This window comes from Dendrobates tinctorius, unplaced genomic scaffold (genome assembly GCF_039654945.1).
Source record: "Dendrobates tinctorius isolate UK_male_01 unplaced genomic scaffold, ASM3965494v1 ptg000039l, whole genome shotgun sequence".
Lineage (NCBI taxonomy): Eukaryota > Metazoa > Chordata > Amphibia > Anura > Dendrobatidae > Dendrobates > Dendrobates tinctorius.
This window is the reverse complement of record NW_027361707.1, coordinates 13,993,893-14,021,477: the sequence shown is the minus strand read 5'-3', so window position 1 is coordinate 14,021,477 and position 27,585 is coordinate 13,993,893. Positions and strand designations below refer to the sequence as shown.

Sequence of the window (27,585 nt, the reverse complement as noted above, 5' to 3'; positions counted from 1 at the left end):
GAATCGGCGATACCGATACTTTTTTTAAAGATCGGCCGATACCATCCGATACGATACTTTGAAGTATCGGACGGTATCGCTCAACTCTAGTTCTCTCACATCTTCTTTTGAGTTTTTTATTTGGTAAAGGAAGCCCCAACATTGACTTTGCCCCTGTCTTCTTGACGGCATGAGATCATGACACGCGATGTCCGAGGTGCTGAATGGGCTTTATGCATTGTGAACATCACAATTCATATTGTGACGTTTGAGGCTGCACCACCACGGCAAGCAGGCAGCGAAGTAATTTTTTTTCGCAAATTTGCTACTTACGATCCAACAAATTGGTGTCCACCACTGAATTCACGAGAAGTGAATAACAAACAATTCAAGGCGCATTCAACTCGTCTCAAACAGATTTGCACATACTGTATTTACCCCAGTAACCCTCCTCCCTGCTCCTGAATATCTGCCTACTTAGCTTGATTAACAGCTCCTCAGTACCCCGCCTCCTTGCTGAGTTCTCCCACTGCCCTAAACAAGCTGCAGCTGTCAGTCAGCCTGTGAAGACAGGGATTGAATACACTTGGACTCATGATAAAAAGGATGCTTCCATACTAAATTCGCACTTATAAAATGCTAATTTTAATATTATCATTCTGAGATGGGATTCCAAAGTAAGCAAGTACACCAGACTCATCAAATCTAAGATATATTTAATAATGTATGCAGATTTTATTCTGAAAACAGATGATAGATCCACTAGGAAGAAGTGCATTGAAATAATGCAATATTTGTCGGTGTTGTCACATCGTAACTATAAGGCTCTGTACAGTGGACAGACATTTTTGGGGTCCACTTTGCTTACAACAAGCATCAGTCAGACTTGGTTCAGATGACTGGAGTTAGAATCCGCCTCATATCCACCAGCTCCTCACATTTTATGCCTGATCCAGATGTTCCAGCTGGAGATTGTTGCAGTCACTGCAAGGCGTGTGCAAGTCATTGTCCTCCAACTGATCCAACGTCTTCTCTTCAGGCGGAAGCTTGTCAAGTTCCTTCACAGACTGAGAAATTTTATTAATCTTTGCAAATGCTTGATCGATTTCATTAAATGTCTTGTTCTTTGTTTCTGGCAACACAAAGTAGAGGTAGAGGGCGCCTGCCAGGCAGATTGTGGCAAACACCAGAAAACAGTAGTTGCCCAAGCCATCCTGTAAAGACAAAGGAGAGAGGTCAACAAAATGGATATTAAAATCCTTCCAGGGATGTGAATTGCAGTATATGAAAAAGTATCGGAAGATTTTTTTTTATAATTATGTAAATGTTATTTGTATCTCAAATCAATAGGAGGGGCATGTATAGTACCCTGTAACGGCCACTATCAGAAGACGGCCAGCTCCGCAAGTGAGAACTACCGGCCAGCGGCCGCAGCCGCCAACACTAATAACAGCTGATCGGCAGGGGTGTCAGGGCCCAACCAATCAGACATTGATGACATATCCTAAACATTTCATCAATGGTAAAGTAGCAGAAAGCCTCTTTAAGTAATTATACAGCACATAATATTTGTACTATAACCAGAGAAAAGAACTAAGCATCTATAGAGGCATTTGAGCTATCAGTTCTGAAAGGATGTCCTTTCAGTTTAGAGTCCCAAACGCAATCAGCTGATTGCCGCAATTCCTGTACAACATGGTTAGCGAACCTTTTCACCTGTAGGACTACTCTCCAATTTGGCTCATAAAGGAGCTCCTCAACAGGAATATCTGCTTCATTTATGATGTTCATATGTTCAAATAAGACACACTGACAAGGGACAGCCCCTTAAATGGGTGGTCCGAAATCCAAATTAATTTTCATCCTAAACCCTTATTTACATAATCTAAACTATTTTCAGAGATGCTTAAATTAAAAATTCCCTAGCCTTCCTTAATGACACTATCTAACAGATTTTCTCTCTTTCCTTTTCCTACTTCCTTTTTGATGACTCTTCGTTTGAGAACTGCTTTGGTTACTACCGTAGCCCCTGCCCCCTGCCTAAAATGAAGCATTATCAGTGACACTCATTTCTGAGGCTGGACTGTTCCTTGTGGGATGTGCTACATTTTTCTGTCTATTTGGACATTGGTATTTGTATCTTTTCTACCCTTCCACCATTAACATGTCCGAACCCTTATGTTTTTAGAAGGCTAGCCATGGCATCTTGAGGGTCAGATTCCTGATGCTGGGTTTTGTCTTTTGACTCTCTTCAAAATCCTACAGCTCTGGAGTAAAGGTGGTGGTTTTATATTTGCCTTTCTCATATGTGTAACACAGGTAATTTGATGCAGCGACACAGAGGCACAGAGCAAGGGTTAACAGGGGAAAACAATTACTGATTTAATTTTTACAGGGGTAGACCTCCTCCCAGGGTGGAGAAGAACAACTCAAGGTGGCAGTCTATATACTGTATATCAATTTCACTTAGCGTGACTAGGGTGCCTGTCTCTTCTCCTGGATTGGGTGGCTGGCTGCCGGCTGAGGCCGGTGCTGAATTCTTCTGGCTGGTGGCACCGGGCGGTCACTGGTCTGACCCGCTGAGCCCATAGTCCGTTATGCTACTGCACAGCTAAGAGTAGTCAACGGCAATCCTCCACTCAGAGTGCACTCCTCCGCACGCCCGACGAAGTCTGAGGGTCCTTGCTGCACCCGAACTTTATAGCTGCCGATCGGCCTATCTTTACTCGTGGCTAGAGTTGAGCGATACCGTCCGATACTTCAAAGTATCGGATCGGAATGGATCGGCCGATCTTAAAAAAAAGTATCGGTATCGCCGATTCCGATACCGGAAGTCCCATTCAAGTCTATGGGACTTCCGGTATCGGAATAAGAAAAACCCTGTTTTTGCCTTGTACAGCCTCTCTGGGGTCTGTACGGGCCTTTCGGGGGGCTGTGCCGGCCTGCCAGGGGGTCTGTGCAGGCTCCGGTGGTCTGTGCCGGCCTGCCGGTGGTCTGTGCAGGCTCCGGTGGGCTGTGCCGGCCTGCCGGGGGGCTGTGCCGGCCTGCCGGGGGGCTGTGCAGGCTCCGGGGGGCTGTGCCGGCCTGCCGGGGGGCTGTGCCGGCCTGCCGGTGGTCTGTGCAGGCTCCGGGGGGCTGTGCCGGCCTGCCGGTGGTCTGTGCAGGCTTCGTGGGTCTGTGCAGGCATCGTCTGATGGGACTACAAGTCCCATCGGGCGATGCCTGCTACCATGACAGTGATTGACACATTAGCCAATGATGGGACAGTAGTAGTCCCATCATCCGGCTAATGTGTTGAATGTAAAAAAAAATTACATGCTACATACATGCTACATACATACAACATGCATACTACATGTAACATACATACTACATATATACTACATGCAACATGCATACTACATACATGCTACATTCATACTACATACTACATACATGCTACATTCATACTACATATATACTACATGCAACATACATACTACATATATACTACATGCATGCAACATGCATACTACATATATACTACATGCTACATATATACTACATGCATGCTACATACATACTACATGCTACATACATACCACATACATACTACATGCATGCTACATACATACTACATGCTACATACATACCACATACATACTACATACATACTACATACTACATGCTACATACATACTACATATATACTACATGCATGCTACATACATACTGCATGCTACATGCATGCTACATACATACTACATACATACTACATGCTACATACATACCACATATATACTACATACATACTACATGCATGCTACATACATACTACATGCTACATACATACCACATATATACTACATACATACTACATACATGCTACATACAATACATTCATACAATACATACATAGACATACAGTACATATAACATAGAGTAACATACTTACCAATACTTGTCACATTGTTCCCTGAAGCCATTGTCTTTTACGGAATAAATATTAACATAACAAACCACAAAAATACTCACCCACGATCCGAAGCAGTCCACGAGTGTGTCCCACGACGATCTTGGGTAGAGAACTGCAGCATCAGCTGATGCTGCCGTTCTCTACGGGCTGCAGGAATCCAATGACGGAAGGTAGGTATCCTTCCGCACTGTATTCCTCCGCCACTTAAAAAAAAAAGAAGTCCCTAGTCTCACTTTATGCCATTGCTGTGTGGGAATTTCCCACGCAGCAATGGCATAAAGTGAGACTAGGGACTTTTTTTTTAAGTGGCAGAGGAATACAGTGCGGAAGGATACCTACCTTCCGTCATTGGATTCCTGCAGCCCATAGAGAACGGCAGCATCAGCTGATGCTGCAGTTCTCTACCCAAGATCGTCATGGGACACACTCGTGGACTGCTTCGGATCGTGGGTGAGTATTTTTGTGGTTTGTTATGTTAATATTTATTCCGTAAAAGACAATGGCTTCGGGGAACAATGTGACAAGTATTGGTAAGTATGTTACTCTATGTTATATGTACTGTATGTCTATGTATGTATTGTATGTAGCATGCATGTAGTATGTATGTAGTATATATGTGGTATGTATGTAGCATGTAGTATGTATGTAGTATGTATGTAGCATGCATGTAGTATGTATGTAGTATGTATGTAGTATGTATGTAGCATGCAGTATGTATGTAGCATGCATGTAGTATATATGTAGTATGTATGTAGCATGTATGTAGCATGCATGTAGTATGTATGTAGTATGTATGTGGTATGTATGTAGCATGTAGTATGTATGTAGCATGCATGTAGTATATATGTGTTATGTATGTAGCATGTAGCATGCATGTAGCATGCATGTAGTATGTATGTAGTATGTATGTGGTATGTATGTGGTATGTATGTAGCATGTAGCATGCATGTAGTATGTATGTAGTATATATGTGGTATGTATGTAGCATGTAGTATGTATGTAGCATGCAGTATGTATGTAACATGCATGTAGTATATATGTAGTATGTATGTAGCATGTAGTATGTATGTAGCATGCATGTAGTATATATGTAGTATGTATGTAGCATGTAGTATGTATGTAGCATGCATGTAGTATATATGTGGTATGTATGTAGCATGTAGTATGTATGTAGCATGCATGTAGTATGTATGTAGTATGTATGTAGTATTTTTTTTTTTTTTTTTTAACATTTAACACATTAGCCGGATGATGGGACTACTACTGTCCCATCATTGGCTAATGTGTCAATCACTGTCATGGTAGCAGGCATCGCCAGATGGGACTTGTAGTCCCATCGGACGATGCTTGCACAGACCTCCGGACATCAGCACAGCCCCCTGGCAGGCCGGTACAGACCCCCACAGGGTGCACAGACCACCGGCAGGCCGGTACAGACCCCGGGCAGTCCACACAGCCCCCCGGCAGGCCGGCACAGCCCCCCGGCAGGCCGGCAGAGACCCCCGGAAGGCCCGAAAAGACGGCGCATCATGATGCGCACACACCGCGCATCATGATGACGTCATTTCGGCTGTCAATCAACTTTGAACTTCCGATTCCGATGCCGACTTCCGATATTGAAAAAATATCGGAAGTCGGTATCGGAATTCCGATACAGCAAGTATCGGCCGATACCCGATACTTGTGGTATCGGAATGCTCAACACTACTCGTGGCTCAGCGCCGGTCCTCACTGACACCTCGCTCTGGTCGAAAACCCTCTTCCCACACTAACCTTTTTACCCTCCCCTGTCTCACCACGCCTCTTCTACACAGGTCAAATCTCCTTCCCCCTTGCAATAGTAGGCCCGGCCCCAGCAGTTCTGAACCTGGTGCCTTGTCAGCAACTACAGCCTGGTCTTCTTCTTTACATATGTATACAGTTGTGGCCAAAAGTATTGACACCCCCACAATTTTGTCAGATAATACTCAATTTCTTCCTGAAAATGATTGCAATCACAAATTCTTTGGTATTATTATCTTCATTTAATTTGTCTTAAATGAAAAAACACAAAAGAGAATGAAGCAAAAAGCAAAACATTGATCATTTCACACAAAACTCCAAAAATGGGCCAGACAAAAGTATTGGCACCCTCAGCCTAATACTTGGTTGCACATCCTTTAGCCAAAATAACTGCGACCAACCGCTTCCGGTAACCATCAATGAGTTTCTTACAATGCTCTGCTGGAATTTTAGACCATTCTTCTTTGGCAAACTGCTCCAGGGCCCTGATATTTGAAGGGTGCCTTCTCCAAACTGCCATTTTTAGATCTCTCCACAGGTGTTCTATGGGATTCAGGTCTGGACTCATTGCTGGCCACCTTAGAAGTCTCCAGTGCTTTCTCTCAAACCATTTTTTAGTGCTTTTTGAAGTGTGTTTTGGGTCATTGTCCTGCTGGAAGACCCATGACCTCTGAGGGAGACCCAGCTTTCTCACACTGGGCCCTACATTATGCTGCAAAATTTGTTGGCAGTCTTCAGACTTCATTATGCCATGCACATGGTCAAGCAGTCCAGTGCCAGAGGCAGCAAAGCAACCCCAAAACATCAGGGAACCTCCGCCATGTTTGACTGTAGGGACCATGTTTTTTTCTTTGAATGCCTCTTTTTTTCTCCTGTAAACTCTATGTTGATGCCTTTGCCCAAAAAGCTCTACTTTTGTCTCATCTGACCAGAGAACATTCTTCCAAAATGTTTTAGGCTTTTTCAGGTAAGTTTTGGCAAACTCCAGCCTGGCTTTTTTATGTCTCGGGGTAAGAAGTGGGGTCTTCCTGGGTCTCCTACCATACAGTCCCTTTTCATTCAGATGCCGACGGATAGTACGGGGTTGACACTGTTGTACCCTCGGACTGCAGGGCAGCTTGAACTTGTTTGGATGTTAGTCGAGGTTCTTTATCCAACATCCGCACAATCTTGTGTTGAAATCTCTTGTCAATTTTTCTTTTCTGTCCACATCTAGGGAGGTTAGCCACAGTGCCATGGGCTTTAAACTTCTTGATGACACTGCGCACGGTAGACACAGGAACATTCAGGTCTTTGGAGATGGACTTGTAGCCTTGAGATTGCTCATGCTTCCTCACAATTTGGTTTCTCAAGTCCTCAGACAGTTCTTTGATCTTCTTTCTTTTCTCCATGCTCAATGTGGTACACACAAGGACACAGGACAGAGGTTGAGTCAACTTTAATCCATGTCAACTGGCTGCAAGTGTGATTTAGTTATTGCCCACACCTGTTAGGTGCCACAGGTAAGTTATAGGTGCTGTTAATTACACAAATTAGAGAGGCATCACATGATTTTTCGAACAGTGCCAATACTTTTGTCCACCCTCTTTTTTATGTTTGGTGTGGAATTATATCCAATTTGGCTTTAGGACAATTCTTTTTGTGTTTTTTCATTTAAGACAAATTAAATGAAGATAATAATAACAAAGAATTTGTGTTTGCAATAATTTTCAGGAAGAAACTGAGTATTATCTGACAGAATTGCAGGGGTGTCAATATTTTTGGCCACAACTGTAAGCTTAAAAAGACCCAGAAAAGAAACATATTTTTCATAAAGGCTGGGAACTAGTTGTAGGGAATCCTCAAATCTTCACATTTGTCAGATTCTTTTAAAGTTGTTTTCTCATCTTAGAAAGTAATAGCATGAGATTGGTGGGGGTCTGGTTTCTCACAAATCCTTGGAATGGAGGAATGCAGCATTGCATGGCCAGGCGCCCGGGGTTCCTTTTTTTTGGTAAAAAAAAAAAACAACTAAGGCTACAGCAATATTTTTTTTCTTTTCACCTTCAGGATCAGTGGAGCTGCCAGAGATTATACTTCAATTTATCATATAGGGATGGATTATTAAAATGTCCTATCACTTTATAGGATAGGAAAACTCCATGAGATCTGCTGCAAACTGTTCTGACAGATTCATATGAATTATTGTGTGGACCAAGTTAATAAAAGTTTGCACGCAGTGAGGATTCTCCTGTGACGGGAGCGGGCGGTCTTGTGGCTTCAAGTACGTGCATACTTGCATACTTCCGGCCACATTCCAACTAGACGTGTCCGGCAATAGACTTCTATTGGTAGAGGCCATGCACCTCTAGTCGGCACATGTATGCAAATAACATACTTACAGTCACAGGCCTGCCTGCTCGCTCTCGACGAATCCTCAGTGTGCAGGCGCTTAACAACAATCCCTGGACAACCCCTTTAATTGATTATTAACAGTCAATTTGCAAGCTCCCTCTAGTAGTGGTTGTAAGCAGCTACTATTCAGAGTTCCACTAAACTTCCATAATTGTTAAATAGGTCTCTAAATTATAGAAATATAAAATGTATCTGTTGAATACTCATAGGTGTCTGTTCATTGGTTCCAATTGATAAAACCCTCACAATATTTTGAACAAAGGTGCCAGCACGTGAGGTCCTTCAATATGACAGCGGATGGGAGGTATGTTATACTGTGTTTGGTGAATAGTACATATCTGAGGTCCAGGAGACTAGGAAGCCCTGTTCTCGAATTCATGATGGTCCCAGATGATGAAAATATAACAGAAATGTCAAAAGTTAAAAAAACCTTTAGGCCTCCAACATTTTGAGGTGCAGAGTAACCGCGCACGCAACTCCATCCATCAAAAAATATTATTTTGTGGGCCCTTGTAGAATCGAATTGGTGTGACATTTTCAAGCAGATGTCAACATTATAATAGAACTGCATGACACAGAACTAAGCAATTCTTTTTACAAGCCAATTCTATATATACCAATGTATCTGCTCAGGCAAATAAAAGCCATTATGACCATCCATCATAATAATAATAATAATAATAATAACAACAACAACTTATTTCGCGCCATTTCATTTTATAACTTCTGCACAAAAATAAAACGAAAAAGGAAAAAATAGCAAGTCTTCTGAGGGTTTCATGACCAGTGTATGGCACTACTAAACACTCTATGTCACAAGTAGAATTGGAAAAAAGGGTTATTGCCAACAATCCATAGAAAAGAAGTAAACTTGCTGATCAGAGGGGGCCCAACAGCTAGGACCAGACCCCAGAAACATGGCTCTGAAATTCCCATAAGAATCCGCAGTAATCCTGCATTCACGCCACTCCTCCATTTATTCACTATGGGACTGCGGAAGTCCCTGATCTTACCCTCAGCTATCGCCTGCAATCCAATAGAGAATGAATGGCCATATGACTAGCCATTCAAACGTGAATTTTAGATCCCCACTCTCGGGATCTGAAGGGATTTCGATAGACCCCAACCAGTCCAGTAGATAAGTGATGATACATAAATGTATAGAATAACTTTTAGAGAGGCCATAAAAATTGAAAATTGATGGACTGGTTTTAAGTTATACCAGTAATATATTGATAGGGTTTCAACTTCCTGCACCCGTGTATCCTTTATTGGATGGCCACTTCCCCTTCATTGTTTACCAGGTAGAGATGTATTACAGTTCACTACATTTAAGTTAATGGGAATGAGCTGCAATCAGTTCCATACCACCAATAATGGCAGATCATGCAACCGCTATGGGGCTCGTGAGTCAGGGGACCTGGTATCAGCATTGTGCGCCCCCCACACAGTTTCACACTTTCAACTCTATTGGCATCCTGAGTATTTGAGTTATTTTAAACAATGAGTACATTGTGGGGGCATGATATTGTTTGTAGGGCCATGGGGTGAGGGAGAAGAAGTTGCATTATACTATATTGAAGGGTATATGGGGCCCCTTATACTATATTGAAGGTTATGTGGGGCCCCTTATACTATATGGATGGTTATGTTAGGGTAATTATACTATATGTAGTGCTATGTAGGGCTATTATACTATATGGAGTGCTATGTAGGGCTATTATACTATATGGAGGGCTATGTGTGTCCCATTATACTATATGGAAGGCTATGTGGGGGCCATTGTACTGTGCAGGGCTAGTGTGGATCATTTTGCTGTACATAAATAATTATACAATGTGTATGGTTGTGTGAGGTCCATCATTCTGTGTGACAGGATACATGGGGGCCATTATGCTGCTTGGAGGGCTGTGTGGAGTCCATTATACCATTATACAGTGTGGAGGGTTATTTTTGGACCATCATACTGTGTAGGGGCCATTATACTGTATGGAGGGCTGTGTGGAGTCCATTATACCATCATACAGTGTGGAGGGTTATTTTTGGACCATCATACTGTGTAGGGGCCATTATACTGTATGGAGGGCTGTGTGGAGTCTATTATACCATCATACAGTGTGGAGGGTTATTTTTGGACCATCATACTGTGTAGGGGCCATTATACTGTATGGAGGGCTGTGTGGGGGCCATCATCTTGTGCAGAGGGCTATATTAGTGGTCAAGGTTGGGGGATCATACTCTTTTGGGGTCACCATACTTTGCTGTGGGTTACACTAGGGTCATTATACTGTGTGTGGAGGGTACTGTGGAGGAATTCACTGTGGGGGTACCATACTGTGTTTGGGGGCATCATACTTTGTTGGCATCATACTTTATGGGGTCAGTGAAAGAGGAATCCAGGGGCTACATATCACTCTGTAAGTGCTGCATAGTCGTGAGATAAGCTCTTCTGTTACCTCGCTGAATATTATCATTTTTTGCGTGGGAGTCTCAAGCAGAACTTCTATAGCTTGACCCCATGAATTCCATGTACGAGTCTGGCTGAAATACCGGCACAATATGTTCCTAAAAGCTTGCAGCATTGAATTGTAAAGAATGAAGATATATGGAGCAGACTGGCATGGGGGGAGGGTGCTATGCTATGTAGGGCTGATATACAGACATATACAAACACGACGCGCCAGCATACTGCGATTCATGAATACACGAGCTCCAATATCGCTGTAAACATTAGGAATGTAAGCCACTTAATTAGCATCTTTGAACAAAGAGCGCAAAATCCATCCAACCGCGTCAAGGTGTTCCTTAATATGGATGGTCACTATCACTAATGTCCTATTTCTCCATGTGCCAAACCAGGCCTCATCTGAGCTGGGGTATCGGAAATAAAACCAGGCATAGCTTGAAATTAAATTGTCTAGGAATGATGAGTGAATAAAGGTGCTGGGACCTGGAGGGCACCCCGATATGTCTACAACAAAAAAATATAGAGTTCAGTATTAAATTAATGTACACATTCCCAAATACGCTATGTGGCCAATATACAGACACATACATACACGATGTGTCAGCACACTGCGACTAATGAGCACACCAACCACACTATTGTTGTAGATGTAAAGACCGTTAGGTACTTAGCTCACATACAGAGACCATCCATGTTTCCATGTTTAGGTACACCTTGACGTGGTTGGATGGCTTTTGCACTCTTTGATAAAAAATGCTAAGACCTTATGTCATTTACACTTTTAACCCCTTAGAGACCCTGCCCTTTTTCGTTGCAGATACGATCTTTTAATAGTCCCGTCATTGCATTGTAATACAATGTCGCAGCAGCCAAAAAAACGTAATTCTGGTGTTTTGACTTTTTTTCTCGCTACGCCATTTAGCAATCGGGTTAATCCTTTTTTTTCATCGATTTTTTACATTTTTTTTATTTTTAATGGTTTAGAAAGGGGGGTGATTTAAACTTTTTCTATTTCTTTAATATTTAAAAAAAAAAATTTTTTTTCACTTTTGGCATGCTTCAAAAGTCACCATGGGACTAGAAGCTGCCATAACCTGATCGGCTCTGGTACATACAGACGATGATCAGATCACCTGTATGTAGCAGAATTGCTGACTTGCTATGAGCGCTGACCACCGGGCGGCGTCATAGCAATCCAGCACTGACAACCATAGAGATGACACTAAAGTGACAGTTTTCTTTCTTCTGTCGAGAGCTTATTTGCATTCTGAGATTGACAATATTTGAGTATCACATATTAGATCATACAAATGACTTACCCTGTGTGAAACCCGCCTAGTTTGTCAATTTTTGCTTTCCTCACTTATATCAATGATTCACAATGTTCACAATAATCGCAGCTCATATCAAAAATGATGTCGGAAAAGTGATGTATGCTCAATATATTTGAGCATATCTCAAGCACCGTAACATGTTATGACACATGTGAATGTCGAAGAAATACACTGAACGCAAATCATTAAATGGGTTTTCTCATGCTCAATCTTCAAGAGCGCAGTGCTCCCCTGCCTCTCGAATTTTTCCTTTCTGAGGGGGCAGCGTGCTCCGGAAGAATGACATAGATGTGTGCTTTCCTTGTTGCAAGCAGAGGCAGCTATGAGTTTGGCAGCATCAGAGGCGAGCAGGGACAGGGAAGCTGCAAAACAGCCACCTTCAAAGCAGTCTTTCCAGGTCTATAACAAAGACCTTACAACAACTGCATTCCTTGCCTAGGAAACCAGCCACCTCTGACTAACTGCAGAAGCGCTGGCAAAATCTATAGGATTAAAAACTCTTATGAACAGAGACGATTTTGTAACAAATACATTACAAAATTGCTTGCTTTTGCAAGCAATTTGAAATTTTAACCATTTACCATGTTGATTCTACTCCTTTAATCCTAACACTGTTTCTAGCCTGCCTAGCAAGTTATGTCACGATTACTAGGCATTGTGTTCCATTTGAGGCTTGTATGTATCCCACAGCACTACAGCCTCTATATTTTGGAGTTCTGACCGTTTTTAGTACTAATGCTCCAAAATATGATAAATTGATCGGCGTTCTTCAGAATAACCGATAATAACACAGAGAATGAAGATCCGATTGACCCCAACAATCCTCCAAAAAGAAGAGAACATAGAATATTAAGTAATCACGGAGGTCATTAGCATGGTACGGCCAGACAATAATTAATATGACAGCGCCTGAAGGAGCTTTGCAAACATTTTCTATGGCAAATAAAAATATCCAATAAACTGTACTTGTTCAAAGGGTCATGAGTGATACCGGGAGGTTATGGAAGGACATCCATGTTTATTGCCAAGGGCTCAAAGTGTACTCTCTGAGCTATGGCATGCGATGACAAATAATAGAAGTATTTGGATTCTAAATGTTGCAATCATTTCGGAAACAACCCTTTCACTAATATATTGTATAGATTCAGTGTCCTCCTGCTTTGAAAAGGTCAAAACAAAAGGACATGTAGGTAAAATTGTGTTTGCTTCTACTTCCTAAAAACGGGATTATTAGTGCAAATTTGTGACATTATTAACACATTTTTGAGCAAAACACATTGGGGAGTCGTAAGAAAAATGGTAGATAAGGTTGAAAAGAAAAAAGGAATGTGTAATCAAAATTTAACTTTTATTCCATATGAATTGCAAATATTTTTAAATTCATATGAAATAAAAGTAAAATTTTAATTACACATTCCTTTTTGCTTTTGAACCTTATCCACAATTTACCGGTGGTGTACACCAATGTGTAATCTTGTCCTATGAGATTTGATCAATCTAAAAATAGTAAGAAAAATGGCAGTTTTAAGGAGTATAGATATAGGGGCTGGTAGATGATCTTGGCTTTTCTGATGCTTGAGTCATAAAAAGGAAGTGGTGCTCCCCTCCCCATAAAAAAAATAATTTCTTCCTCTGGAAGCAGTTCAGGGAGAGTTGATTAGGGATGAGCGAGTATACTCGTTAGGATTCGGTACTCGGCGAGTAATGCGGTACTCGCGGTACTCGTATCCTAGCGAGTAAATTTCACTACTTGCCTCGCAATATTCTGATCTCCCGCCCAGCATGTGTTAGCCAATCACAGTAAAGCTGCTACCTTCTTTGTTGTGGCATTACTGTGATTGGCTGGCCATGCAGCATCATAGTTATAGCCTATAAGCCATAGGCTATGACTATGTGTTTGCAGAGAATGTGTGCGGGGGTCTGTCTGCTGGGCTGTGTGTGTAGGGCTGTGTATGTGTGCCGTGTCTGTGCGGGGCTCTACCGGGCCTGTGCGGGGCTCTGCCGGGCCTGTGCAGGGCTGTGCCGGCCACTGCTGGTGCTGTGCAGGGCTGTGCCGGCCTCTGCCGGGGCTGTGCTGGCCTCTGCCGGGGCTGTGCCAGACTCTGCTGGGGCTATGCGGGGCTGTGCCAGCTTCTGCCGGGGCTGTACCAGCCTCTGCCGGGGCTGTGCCGGCCTGTGCCAGCCTCTGCCAGGGCTGTGCGGGGCTCTGCTGGTGCTGTGCGGGGCCTGTGCCGATGCTGTGCGGGGCCTGTGCCAGGCTGTGCGGGGCCTGTGCGGGGCCTGTGTCGGCTGTGAGGCCTGTGCCGGCCTGTGCGGGCCATGCCGGCCTGTGCTGGGCCTGTGCTGGGATGTGCGGGGCCTGTGTCGGCTGTGAGGCCTGTGCGGGGCCTGTGCCGGGCCATGCCGGCCTGTGCGGGGCCTGTGCCGGGCTGTGCGGGGCCTGTGCTGGGCTGTGTGGGGCCTGTGCTGGGCTGTGCAGGGCCTGTGCCGGCTGTGCTGGGCTGTGCCCGGCCTGTGCTGGGCTGTGCCGGGCCGTGCTGGCATGTGCGGGGGCTAGCGGGGCCTGTGCCGGCTGTGCGGGCTGTTCGGGCTGTGTCACCATCATCTGATGGGACTACTTGTCCCATCTGGCTATGCCCGCTACAGTGACAGCATTAGCGGATGATGGGAAAGTAGTATTCCCATCATCCGGCTAATGTGGTGAATGTTAAAAAAGAAAAGACATACAGAACATACTGTACAACATATAACTTACAGTACATACACATAACATACAACATATAACATAGAGTACATACTCACCTAATTCCCCAAAGCCTTGGTCTTCTGTAAATAATATTAAATAATAAACCAAACTATACTCACTTTTCTGCCGCAATCCATTAATAATGAGGGTCCCATGTTGATCTCCCATGGAGAGCTGCCAAATCAACTGATGCGATCACTCTCCAAGGGCTCCAGCGATACAGTGATGGAGATAACTCTCCACACTGTATCACTCTGCCAGGAGGTCACAGGAGTTCACCTGTGACTTACAGCAGCACTACAGAGTGGGAGTTTTCTCACGCAGCAGTGCTTCCGTAAAGTGAACTCCAATGATACACTGCGGGAGGGTTATCTCCGGTCAGTGTGTCATTGGAGGCTGTGTAGAGCGGTCACATCTGCTGATGTGACTGCTCTATAGGGGAGATCATCGTGGGACACTCGTTTTCAAAGAGGGACTGCATTGGTAAGGTAAGTATAGGTTGTTGGTTTAATTAATTTTTTTGCAAGTGATCAATGGCTTCATTAGGATCTGGGCATACAATAAAAATTATGAAAAACCGTGTCGTGTTTTATTTCATTAAAATTCTTTTTTCTGGCTGTCTTTTTTAACCCTTTCCTACTATAGGATTAATAATGGATAGACGTCTTATTGACGCCTCTCCATTATTAACCGGGCTTAATGTCACCTTCCAATAACAAGGTGACATTAACCCCTTATTTCCCCATATGCCACCATTACATGGCAGTGGGAAAAGAGGGGCTAAGTGCAGGAATTGGCACATCTTAGTGATGCGCCATTTCTGGGGCTGCTGTGGGTTGGTATTTGTAGCCAGGGGGGTCAATATCCATGGCCCCTTCCTAGGCTATGAAAATTAGCCCGCAGCTGTCTGCGTAGCCTTTCTGGCTATAAAATATAGAGGGACCCCACGTCATTTTTTAGGGGGGTCCCCTATTTTAATAGCCAGTAAAGGCTATGCAGACAGCTGTGGGCTGATATTCATAGCCTGGGAAGGAGCCATGGGTATAACCCCCTTCCCAGGCTACAAATATTGGCCCACGGCCATCGGCTTTTCCCCGCTGGCGCAGAAAATTGCGCGGGAGACCACGCCATTTTTTTTAAATATATATGGCTATATACCATTATTAATCCTATATTAGGAAAGGGTTAAAAAAAAAAGACACAGCCAGAAAAAATAATTTTAATTAAATAAAATATGACACGGTTTTTCATAATTTTTATTGTATGCCCAGATCCTAACAAAGTCATCGCTCACCTGCAAAAAATTAAAAAAAAAAAAAAACAACCTTGTCAAGAACACCACACTGCACTTGCTCACTGAGCCAGTGCACGTGTCCTGAGTAGAACAAACTATGCTAAAAGATACCTGTGGAGCTGGACATCAGCGGTGGAGATGCATGCTTCAGGCAAACAGGACCTGAAGCACGTGACTGCCAAGGGGAGGAGCCGGCTGCAGGTCTCCCAGAGGGATCAGGAGCAGAGAGAGATGCCGGCCCGAAATAAAGATCCTACCAGCAGGTATAGCACAAACAGAAGCACCGATGAGCGCTAGACAGGAGTGATGTCAGGGACAGGCTAAGGGTCCAACCGTATGGACAGCAGAAGTACCAGGGGCGTAGACAGGAGAATCACCAGAGACATAGCCAAAGTCAAAAACCAGGAAAATAGACACACAGTACCGAATCAGCAGGCAGAGCGGATAGTCTGGACTTAGCAAGAGATCAGCAAACCAGAACGGACAATAGATGGTACAGAAACGGCAGGCAAGCGCACAACAGGGACAGACCTGGTCAGAAGCCAAGATATCAAACACAGAAGCATGCACACTGCACAAGGCACAAGTACACAGGGGTCACTTAAACTAAGCCAAGGGCAAAAGTATAGCTGACAGAGAACCCTGGTAAAGAGTGAGTATAAATACCCCTACCAGAACCAGAAAGAGGCCACAAACACTTAACCCTGTGAGTGCAGGGCAAGAACCCTGTCCAAACCATGACAGACCTATACTTACCTTTCCAACGCAGTCCCTCTTTAAAAACGAGTGTCCCATGACGATCTTCCCTATAGAGCAGTCACATCAGGAGATGTGACCGCTCTACACGGCCTCCAATAACACACTGACCGGAGGGTTATCTCCATCACTGTATCGCTGGAGCCCCTGGTGAGCGATCACATCAGCTGATGTGGCAGCTCTCCACTGGAGATCGACATGGGACCCTCGTTATTAATGGATTACGACAGAAAGGTGAGTATAGATTGGTTTATTATTTTATTATTTGCAGGAGACGAAGGCTTCAGGGAATTAGGTGTGTGCGGTGAGTATGCACTCTATGTTATGTGTTGTATGTTATGTGTATGTACTGTATGTTATATGTTGTATGTTCTGTGTGTCTTTTTTTTCTTTTACATTCACCACATTAGCCGGATGATGGGAATACTACTTTCTCATCATCTGCTAAAGTCACTGTAGCGGGCATAGCTGGATGAGACAAGTAGGCCCATCGGACGATGCCGACACAGCCCGCACAGCAGGCAAAGGCCCCACACAACCTGGAACAGGCCCCACACAGCCCGGCACAGGCCTCGCACAGCCCGGCACAGGCCCCGCACAGCCCCGGCAGAGGCCCGGCACAGCCCTGGCAGAGGCCAGCACAGCCCTGCACAGCACCAGCAGAGGCCGGCACAGGCCTGGCAGAGCCCGTAGAGCCCAGCACAGACTGGCACAGACCCACACAGGTCCCGCACACACACACAGTCCCACAGACCCCCAAACACATTCTCTATACCCACATAGTCTCTGCCCACACACATTCTCCGCCCACACACATTCTCTGCCCATTACTAGCATTTCCCATAGACTTACATTGGACTTGCTACTCGTTACGAATATCCAAGTATTAGGAGCTACTCGTAATGAGTACAGCGAGTCCGAGTAATTCACTACTCGCTCATCCCTAGAGTTGATATATGAGGGAAAGCTTACATTATTGTCTGACCCCATAAATATTATAAAGTTGCACCTTTTATTGCCTTTCATGTGGCACTAAAGGGTGTTTTTAACTTTTTTAAAACCTATTAAATAATTAATAAAAAAAAAACAACACTTCTCCACTACTAACTCCTAGGCTTGATGCTGGCTGACATTACAGAGCTGGCCTCAATCCCAAAAAATATTACCCTGATTGCCACGGCACCAGGGTGTGGAGACACGTGGGCCAGTGGGTGCTCTCATCCGCTGGCCTGGCTGTCTTTAGAAAGACCAGGCCTCATCCCACTGAACCCTCGTACTTCTTTCCTGTGAGCATACTACTAGACAACACAAAGTGAAGGTACCACAATGGGGTGACACTTTATTGGATCACCAACAGTCAATAACATATAGAACAGTCCTAGAAATTACATAATAAGGTGCAAATGACAGTCTCACCCTTCTGCTGGCTTGCCGAGAAATAGAACATCTGGGACTTCAGGTGCTTCCAGGGCCAACTACCCCAACCAGTAGCACCTTCCATTTGGTGGGCACCCATAGATAAGGGGTAGTGGCAAGCTTAGGAAGATGACAGATTACATTGAGGTTTGTGGCCAGGTGACCTGATTGCCCCAACCAGGGTTCTCCAAACATCTCCATGGGTTCAGTGATAGACAGTGTATCAAATCTGTATTCCTCTGGGTAGAGCCATGGTGCCTTGGCTGCTGTCCTCCAGAGTATCCCTGTAGAAGGAGAGAGGTCCCCTTTTATACCGACAGCTGTCCTAGCCACAGGTTTTGGGGGAGGTTCGAGGAAGTCATTTCTCATTTTTTGTGTTCAATTAACCTGCATATTTTGCCCTTCAACATTTGCAGAACAGCAAGCTGCATGGACTGATACAATAGGTAGTCAGCAGGCATTCACCAAATTAACAAATATCGATTGTTCAATTAACCTGCGTCTTTGTCCCTAAAGGATAGCAGAAAAATAAGCTATAGGAGCTGATACAATAGGCAATCAGCATTTATTCAACAAATAAACAAACATCAATTCAATATACAACAAGAGCCAACATTCAGACTCATATGAACAATAGCTCATGTCCCTGAGCCCAGTGAATAATACACATCTGGTATAATTAAGAATAAATGCGGTGTTGTCACACAGGATAATCATAAGAGCTGGGCAAAGCACCAGAATTGATGCATCTATTGTGATGCACCAATCCTGGGTTGGCTGCGGGCTGGGAAGGGCAAAATAACCATGGACCTTCCCAAAATGATAATATCAGCCCGCAGCTGTCTGCTTTACCTGGTTATCAAAAATAGGGGACCACACATTTTTTAAATTTATTTATTTAGTTCCCTGGGAGTCAGATATGCATCCAAGAGTCTGCCCCATGCTGTTCCCTTTCCATTTTAGTGCTGTTTCCATCCATTTCAGCGATTTTCCTTTACACCCAACCCTCCTGTTGGGATTTTTCTGAAAAATTGCTCTAGTTTCCCATTGACTTCCATTATACTTGTTACTCAATTTGAGCCCATCTGAACGTCTGACCTGCTCAATTCGAGTACCAAGCACTCAGGCATTTTAGCACTCGATCATCACTAATATACATCGAAGAAACACATTTAAAATATAATTGTTTTCGATTGTCGATTGATTGGTTCATTACAAACAGACATTTTGATACTAACATGTATCATACTATGATTACGAGGTTGGAAGTTTATAGTGAAATTCTCCTTCCTACGGTGATATTACAGTATGTCATGTATTTATCTGACCTTTTATGTATTTGCAATCCTTACAAACTTCTCTGCCAGCAATAAAATATGTTATGATGGCCCGATATCACTTTCTTACTCTATCTACGATTTGTACTAGTTGGTGCCATTACAAGGCACTAACCATAAATATTGCCAGTACAAGTTCCCAAGGTTGGCTTGGACAAAATATTCTCTTTTATCTTGCATCCTCTTAGTTTGTTTTCGTTTTTGCATACTTATGTGTCACATTATATGGAAATGGTAATATAGCACTGCTCTGCATATCGCGATGGTATGTATTATTGGGTATCTCAGGGACACTATGTGCATATATCTCATCTTTATTCATTTTATGCAGTTATTTTATACATACAGGTGATTCTCACAAAATTAGAATATCACCAAAAATCTAATTTATTTCAGTTCTTCACTACAAAAAGTGAAACTCATATATTATATAGAGTCATTACAGAGTGATCTATTTCATGTGTTTATTTCTGATAATGTTGATGATTATGGCTTACAGCCAATGAGAACCCAAAAGTCATTATCTCAGTAAATTAGAATACTTTATAACACCAGCTTGAAAAATGATTTTCAAATCCGAAATGATGTCCTACTGAAATGTATGTTCAGCAAATGCACTCAGTACTTGGTCGGGGCTCTTTTTGCATCAATTAATTTTTTGATGCATTTTTGTAGCCGTTTTGGGTGTGTATTGCATGTGTGCGTTGTCTATTGTACATACTTACATGCTTAATAATGTTAGTTTTATTCGCCAAAAATGTTGAGTTTTTGCAACGTTTTTTCAAATATAGTCAGGAAAAAAAAAGCATGTGCACAAGATTTCTAAAATCACATAGCTTTTGCTAGTACTGTAAAAAGCAGCTTTTAACCCCTACACGACTTTGTGTTTTTCTATTTTTGCATTTCTTTTTGCTCCCCTTTTTTCCAGAGCCATAACTTTTTTATTTTTTGGTCTCTATGGCAGTGTGAGGGCTTGTTTTTTGCATTACGAGTTGCACTTTTGAACAACACCATTGGTTTTACCATATCATGTACTGGAAATGGTGAAAAAAATTCAAAGTGTAGTGAAATTGCAAAAAAAGTGCAATTCCACAATTTTCTTTTTTTTTTAAGCATGTTCACTAAATGCTAAAACTGACCTGCCATTATGATTCTACAGACCATTAAGAGTTCATAGACACCAAACATGTCTAGGTTCTTTATTACTTAAATGGTGAAAAGAAAATCCAAAATTTGTTAAAAACAAAATAGCACCATTTTCCAAGACCTGCAGCGTCTCCATTTTTTGGGATCTGGGTTTGGGTGAGGGTTTTGTTTAATGTAGATATGATCTTTTGATCGCCTGTTATTGCCCTTAATTGAAATGTTGCTGTGACCAAAAAACTTAATTTTGGCAGGTTATTTTTCTTCATTACACCGTTTACTGATCTGATTAATTCTTTTTATACTTTGATAGATTGGGCGTTTCTGAAATCTGCGATACCAAATATGTGTATTTTTTATATTTTTTACATTGTTGTATTTTGAATGTGGCAAAAAGAGGGGGGGTGATTTGAACGTTTATATTTTTTTATATTGAAAGAGCCAAAAGAGGAGCCTATGGGGCGGGATTACTGACGTACTTCTGGCGCGATCCATGTAACATTTAACATGCTAACAGCCACGGGTGGATCTTGATTCGATTCCACCTGCTGCTGTTAGGTGCACATGTCAGCTGATGATATTAGCTGTCATCTGCTGGAAAACATGCGGGCAGAGCGCCAGAGCCAGCATGGAAATCATGGACCTGACCAATGACATGTATATATATAAATATATATATATATATATATATATACAGTATATATATATTTATATATATATATATGTATATATTATATACGTCATAGGTCGTGAACGGGTTAATAGTAGTAAAAAAAAAATGCATGTGAACATAGCCCTTGTGTATTTTTTTGACCTGTGTTAAAACTGTTTGTAAACTTTTTTAGTCTTTTTGTGAGGCATCACAAAAAGTTAAACTTCACTGCAGAAGTTAAAAGACACTCACGAGACAGAACTTATAAACAGAAGGTTGCTTTAAAATAAGAATTTGTATGTTCATTCTTTTGAGATTTTTCTCGGTGCATTCTCAGGTGGAATTTGGTATGGAACTGCTCCAAATCCGCCTGGAAAATAAAAAAGTCGACTGAAAATTTGGGACTTAGTATATTCCATAGCAAAAAAATCTCAGTCACAATGCTGGTATTGCAATACACAGATGAGTTTCCATATGCAAAACCAATTCAGTATCTAATTTCCGTGAGAACATAACTAAACAGAACCAGAATAAGTCTACGTGTAAAAGCTCAGCCTCATTTCTTTCCGTTTTTCACCTTTCACCATTGCGGTAAATTATAGCATCTCCTACATACTTTCACAGAAATACATTAAAATCTAAGCTCTGTTTTAAATTCAAGGAAATGATGTATAGAGGAGATGTTAAGTCTTTTACTCGAAGCAGCCACATGGACGAGGATGATGGAGGACACTTACGGAGAAGATGCCTAATTATCTCTCCTGTTTTCTTCTAAAAAATGAACTTGAATTGTGCCTAAAAATAACAAAATAGATAAAAGGGCATCCAATAAATAGCTGTGTAGGTCACACAGGTCACATCTCTACACCTGGTAAATAATGACTGCATGTGCCGGAGTCCTCATTATTTGTCCTGATTTATTATCTACTTATCTACCGGATAATTATCTCAGTGCAGATGAAGAAAAATCCCGGTGTGGTTGCTTATCATGAGCTGTGAACAGGAAAAACGTAACACGAACTTGACCCCATTTGTTCAAGTGCAGAAACACTGACACTTACGCTTTAATGGTTTGCCCTAGGTTATTGTCGATTTAGTTATATTGACTAAATGTGTACTATTACGTCTTTTGGACTTGGGGGGGCAAATGTACCTGCAAGAACAAAGGGAAAAAAAAAAACGAGGTGAGCTTTGTAGGAAGCAAAATATAATTTTCAGTTGATCCATCATCTGACCACAAAAATAAGACTAATATTGGGAAAATATGCAGTTTTAAAGAAAGAAATACCCAGAAAGAAAGTCTAATCTATTGCTTCAAATGGAAATGTATTACTGCAAATAGAAGTCCAGTTTACATCCATTGGATGTAAGTGGCCATCGGTAGTGACTGTGGCATCTTGATGGTTCGAATGTGCCAGCCACATATTGACTTTTCCCATGATGCGATTACAAGTGCTGAGGGGTTGCATTGGTAGACTTAGTTCTAACAAGGTCCCTCATGGCTTCTGTCATGGTCCAGTCCGGAGTTTATTTTCTGCTGTCTTCACTCCGGACTGGTCATGTGGGAGTTAATCTCCTCAGCCTCGTTCTGGAGCTATCTGGGCTATTTCAGTCTCTCACAGCCTGCTGACCAGTGTTAGTGATAGCTCAAGCTTCCAGTTTAGAGCCGCTGACCCTTGTACCCTGGTGATCCTCCTGCCTTTGACTGATATTCACGTGTATGACCCGGACTGATTTCTGACCTCGTCTCTTGGTATTAGTCTCTGCTGTTACGTTCCCTCTCTGGCATCTGACTCCCCGGCTTGTACCCCGACCACGTTTTACGTCTCACGTTTTGGACCCCATGCTCATGTTCTGGCTTTCTGACTCTTGGCTTGGTATTTTGACTTCGTGTATTGCTGCTCTTTCGGGTACGTCTGCTCCTGCTAGTTTCTGACTCGGTTCGTCTGACTATTCTCTCTCGTTACCTGTGGCACCTGTGCTGTTGCTCAGGGTTGCTGCTCTTAGTGTGTAACCTCTCTTCCCTCACCAGCTCCCCCTGGTGGAGGTTTCACTACAGCTTTCATCATCTCTTGCGTAGATGTACAGCAAATATCAGGCTCCGGCTAAGCCAACTGCATACAAAGCTGGGACTGGCCGTAAAATATACCTGAAACCCATCTGTAACCGTTTTCTAGACAATGTGAAAAAAAAAGTTTTGCAACATTGCAGAAAACTAGAGCTGAGTGGATTGACTCACAGGATCATGGTCCGGCAACCACGTCACTAATTCATGGCCATTGGACAGGAGCCCTGCAAGCCTCGTTCTACCTACCTGCATGCCCGACACCTCTTCTTCCTGACTAGTAGGTCTGAAGCAACAGTATGCGTGCATTATAGTAAGGTATGGGGGGGACACTACCATAGAACAACTCACGACATTCTAAGAACATACTGTGTGTCAAAACCCAAAAATGAGGTTTGTATACTTTAAGGATCACCAATAAAAGTAAATATTAGGACAAGAGATAAAAGCAATAAAAAAGCCTAAAGAAAGGACAAAAGCTAAAGAAAGGATCCCAGATGTGCCAAAAAAAGCAAACACCCACCTGACCTGCATCAAATGATAAACATAATATAGTTAAACCTTAAAAGGGTATTCTCAAGTTGTCTCCTGAGCAGCTCTGAGCTATGCAATCTACTTATTTTCTCCTTGCTTTCTGGTTTCTGGCAGGGCGGGCTCTCCTTATTGAGTGACAGCTCAGGTGAGCAGCAGAGCTATAGTATTAACTATAAAGCTCAGCACACGTTCTGCTGTAAAACATTCAACTATCAGTGGTTTATTCTGGAGTTTAATATATCAAGGACTGAGAGCTATGATTAGAAAACCTGCTCTGAAACCTGCAGGCTTGAGATTTTGCAAGATTGATAAAAGCAGCTTGTCAGCAGCAGAGAGGGAATGGGAAGGAAGGGAACAGCTAACTGCTTTATAGAAATCAATGGTTTGGAGAGAGATGGCTGGGATATAAGGAGTTAACCCTTCTCCTGGAATATAGCTACTGGCACTTTCGGTCAAAGTCTGGGCAGGCACTAGTAATCGAGCTCCATTGAAACCAGCTGTACACTAGGAAAGATAAAAGATGTAATTGCAGGAGAATAACAGCAGATAAGAAATGCAAGGCAATTGCAAATTTGCTTTCTAACTAATTAAGACAATTTAATAACTTGAGCATACCCCTCTAAGGTGTAATAGATAATAAATTCATGCTATATATAATAACAACAAACCCATAATAGAAATAGAAAAAAATAGATTAACTCCAATCCTAGCTAACAGGCAAAGTGATAATATTTGCCAAGGAAAAATAGTTACGATAAGAGTGAAATAACAAGCAATGACAATGAATAAAGTAATATGTAAGGAACAATATATTGAAGTGCAGTTGAGTAAGCTCAATATGAAAAATGAGGTTAACAACAAAATGAGTACCTAGTGTGACAAAGTCACTGGCAAAGTACTGGAGAGGAGATATGTATCACTGCAGTTGTTAGCTTCAGTGATATGAACCTAGGAAAAGGCTCCAGCACACTAAGTACTGAGAGGGGTTACTCGGCCATGTATAGGGCTAGGTTGAGTGGGTGGAGTCCAGAGTGTAAAAACACAGCATTGTGACTCATTCAGTGTTGGGTGTGTGGAGGTGCAAACTCCAGAGCTGTGTCTTTATGATGAGGAAAGTTGAACTTTTTTGTTGTTTATTCCGGAGTGGGCAGATTCCTGCAGTAACATGGACTGTGCCATACATTATTATTATTATTATGCATTTATATAGCGCCATTTATTCCATGGCGCTTTACATGTGAAAAGGGGAAATATAGACAAGTGTAATATATACAAGAGTAATATACAAGTGTAAGAAAAGGGACAAGGGACACACAAGTACATAAGGAGAGGGGACCCTGCCCGTGAGGGCTCACAGTGTACAGGGATGGGGGAGGATACAGTAGGAGAGGGTAGAGCAGGTCGTGCGGTGGTTCAGTAGACCGAGGATCATTGCAGGCTGTAGGCTTGTCGGAACAGGTGGGTCTTCAGGTTCTTCTTGAAGGTTTCTGTTGATGTGAGAGTCTGATGTGTTGCGGTAGGGAGTTCCAGAGTATGGGGGAAGCACGGGAGAAGTCTTGTATGCGGTTGTGGGAAGAAGAGATAAGGGGGGAGTAGAGAAGGAGATCTTGGGACGATCGAAGGTTGCGTGCAGGTAGGTACCTAGAGACCATGTCACAGATGTATGGAGGAGACAGGTTGTGGATGGCTTTGTATGTCATGGCTAGGGTTTTGAATTGGAGCCTCTGGGCAATAGGAAGCCAGTGAAGGGCCTGGCATAGGGGGGAGGCCGGGGATTAGCGGGGAGACAGGTGGATTAGTCGAGCAGCAGAGTGTAGGATGGACTGGAGTGGTGCTAGAATGCTAGAGGGGAGGCCAGAGAGTAGGACGTTGCAGTAGTCGAGGCGGCATTATGTTTTTGTTTTCCTGCTAGGCCAGAAAGGCCACGTTTATTTTGCTAACGCTGCACTGGTTTATGCAGTACCTTCAATAAACCAGTGGAAGATTTAAAGAAACAGTATTCCAGTATCTACCTTTACGTGCAGCCGAGTGAGACAATCTACCTATCAGGATATCCAGAACTGACATCAATCAGTGTCTGCACCCTGAGAAATCTGCGCTGCTGCAGGGGCTTACCGGGTCCCTAGGGAGAGGAGCACATCCCAGAACTAGCAGGACCTGCACCATGTGACTACCAAGGGGCAGAGTCAGCCACAGGTTTCCCAGAGGGAGCAGGATCAGAGAGAGATGCCGGCCCGAAATAAAGACCTTACCAGCAGGTATAGCTCAAACAGAAGCACTGATGAGCGCTAGAAAGGAGGGATATCAGGGACAGGCCAAGGGTCACAGACAGGCCAAGGGTCACAACCGTATGGTCAGCAGAAGTACCCGGGGTTAGAAGGATATCCAGAGACGTAGCCGAAGTCAGAAACCAGGAGAACAGACACACAGTACCGAATCAGCAAGCAGACCGGGTCAAAAGCAGGTAATCAGGCAGAAAAGCAGGCACGCACAACTCACAGGGGTCACTTAGCTAAGCCGAGGGCAAAAGTGTAACTGACAGCGAGGAACACCTGAGCGTAGCTATAAACAGCCCTCCCCCCATCAGAGTGAGGCCACTGAAAATACCCCCAGAAGGTCCCACACAAACCAACCATAACAGTACCACACTGCATTAGAAACTTCACCAGTGAGGAAGCCATCATTCCGAGGTGATACGCGTAGGTGCTGTCACTGCTCTGCTTCACTATAATCAGATCCTGCCTCTAACTCCCGGTTTTCTTCGCTTTGTGTTTTAGAAAGTTATCTACTCTGATTTAAAAGATCTGCTTAATAAATTACCCCTCTGTTTCTATCCTTCTTACCTTGGAACTCTTTTTGCTATCCATCTCATTTTTCATGTTGAGTTCACAATTCAGTACCTTCCTACTTACATATTCCTTTAATCATTGTCTCTGGTTAGGGTCTAAGAGGTAAGGTTTCTCCTTGCGGAGAGTGACATGCCAGCTGTGGCTTGTCAAGGTAAGGAGGCTTATTCGCCGTGCAATGCTCCTCTGGGAAAATAATATGCAAATTGCCTCTTCAGAAAGAAAGAGGACTTTTACTCTACAGCGCCACCTATTGGTAGTAGCGATCCTACAAGTCACAATCAACCCTTTAACGAGTCTTGTAATATGACTTAGGATACAAGCCAAATCAGAATCTCAATTTGCAGACACAGTGTTTCGAGCTATTGGTTCTCGTCAGTGCAAAGTATGAGATCTTATTTGGCTAGGTGAGAGGCTCTGGACTAGGGTCTAAGAGGTAAGGTTTCTCCTTGTGGCTTGTCAAGGTAAGGAGGCTTATTCGCCGTGCAATGCTCCTCTGGGAAAATAATATGCAAATTGCCTCTTCAGAAAGAAAGAGGACTTTTACTCTACAGCGCCACCTATTGGTAGTAGCGATCCTACAAGTCACAATCAACCCTTTAACGAGTCTTGTAATATGACTTAGGATACAAGCCAAATCAGAATCTCAATTTGCAGACACGGTGTTTCAAGCTATTGGCTCTCGTCAGTGCAAAGTATGAGATCTGATTTGGCTAGGTGAGAGGCTCTGGACTAGGGTCTAAGAGGTAAGGTTTCTCCTTGCGGAGAGTGACATGCCAGCTGTGGCTTGTCAAGGTAAGGAGGCTTATTCGCCGTGCAATGCTCCTCTGGGAAAATAATATGCAAATTGCCTCTTCAGAAAGAAAGAGGACTTTTACTCTACAG

General features: G+C 43.1%; 1 protein-coding gene across 5 annotated transcripts in view; it reads right to left on the bottom strand.

Annotated features, from left to right (window-relative positions):
* Window positions 1–678: 678 nt before the first annotated feature.
* SLC2A9 (solute carrier family 2 member 9) overlaps window positions 679–27,585 on the bottom strand; it is a 635,276-nt gene continuing 608,369 nt past the window's right edge. For all 5 annotated transcript variants that reach the window (XM_073574480.1, XM_073574478.1, XM_073574481.1 and 2 more), the window contains one exon: window positions 679–1,193. In XM_073574480.1, the coding sequence (XP_073430581.1) occupies window positions 921–1,193 (273 nt within the window). In that variant the 3' untranslated portion in view covers window positions 679–920. The remainder of the gene's footprint in view (window positions 1,194–27,585) is intronic.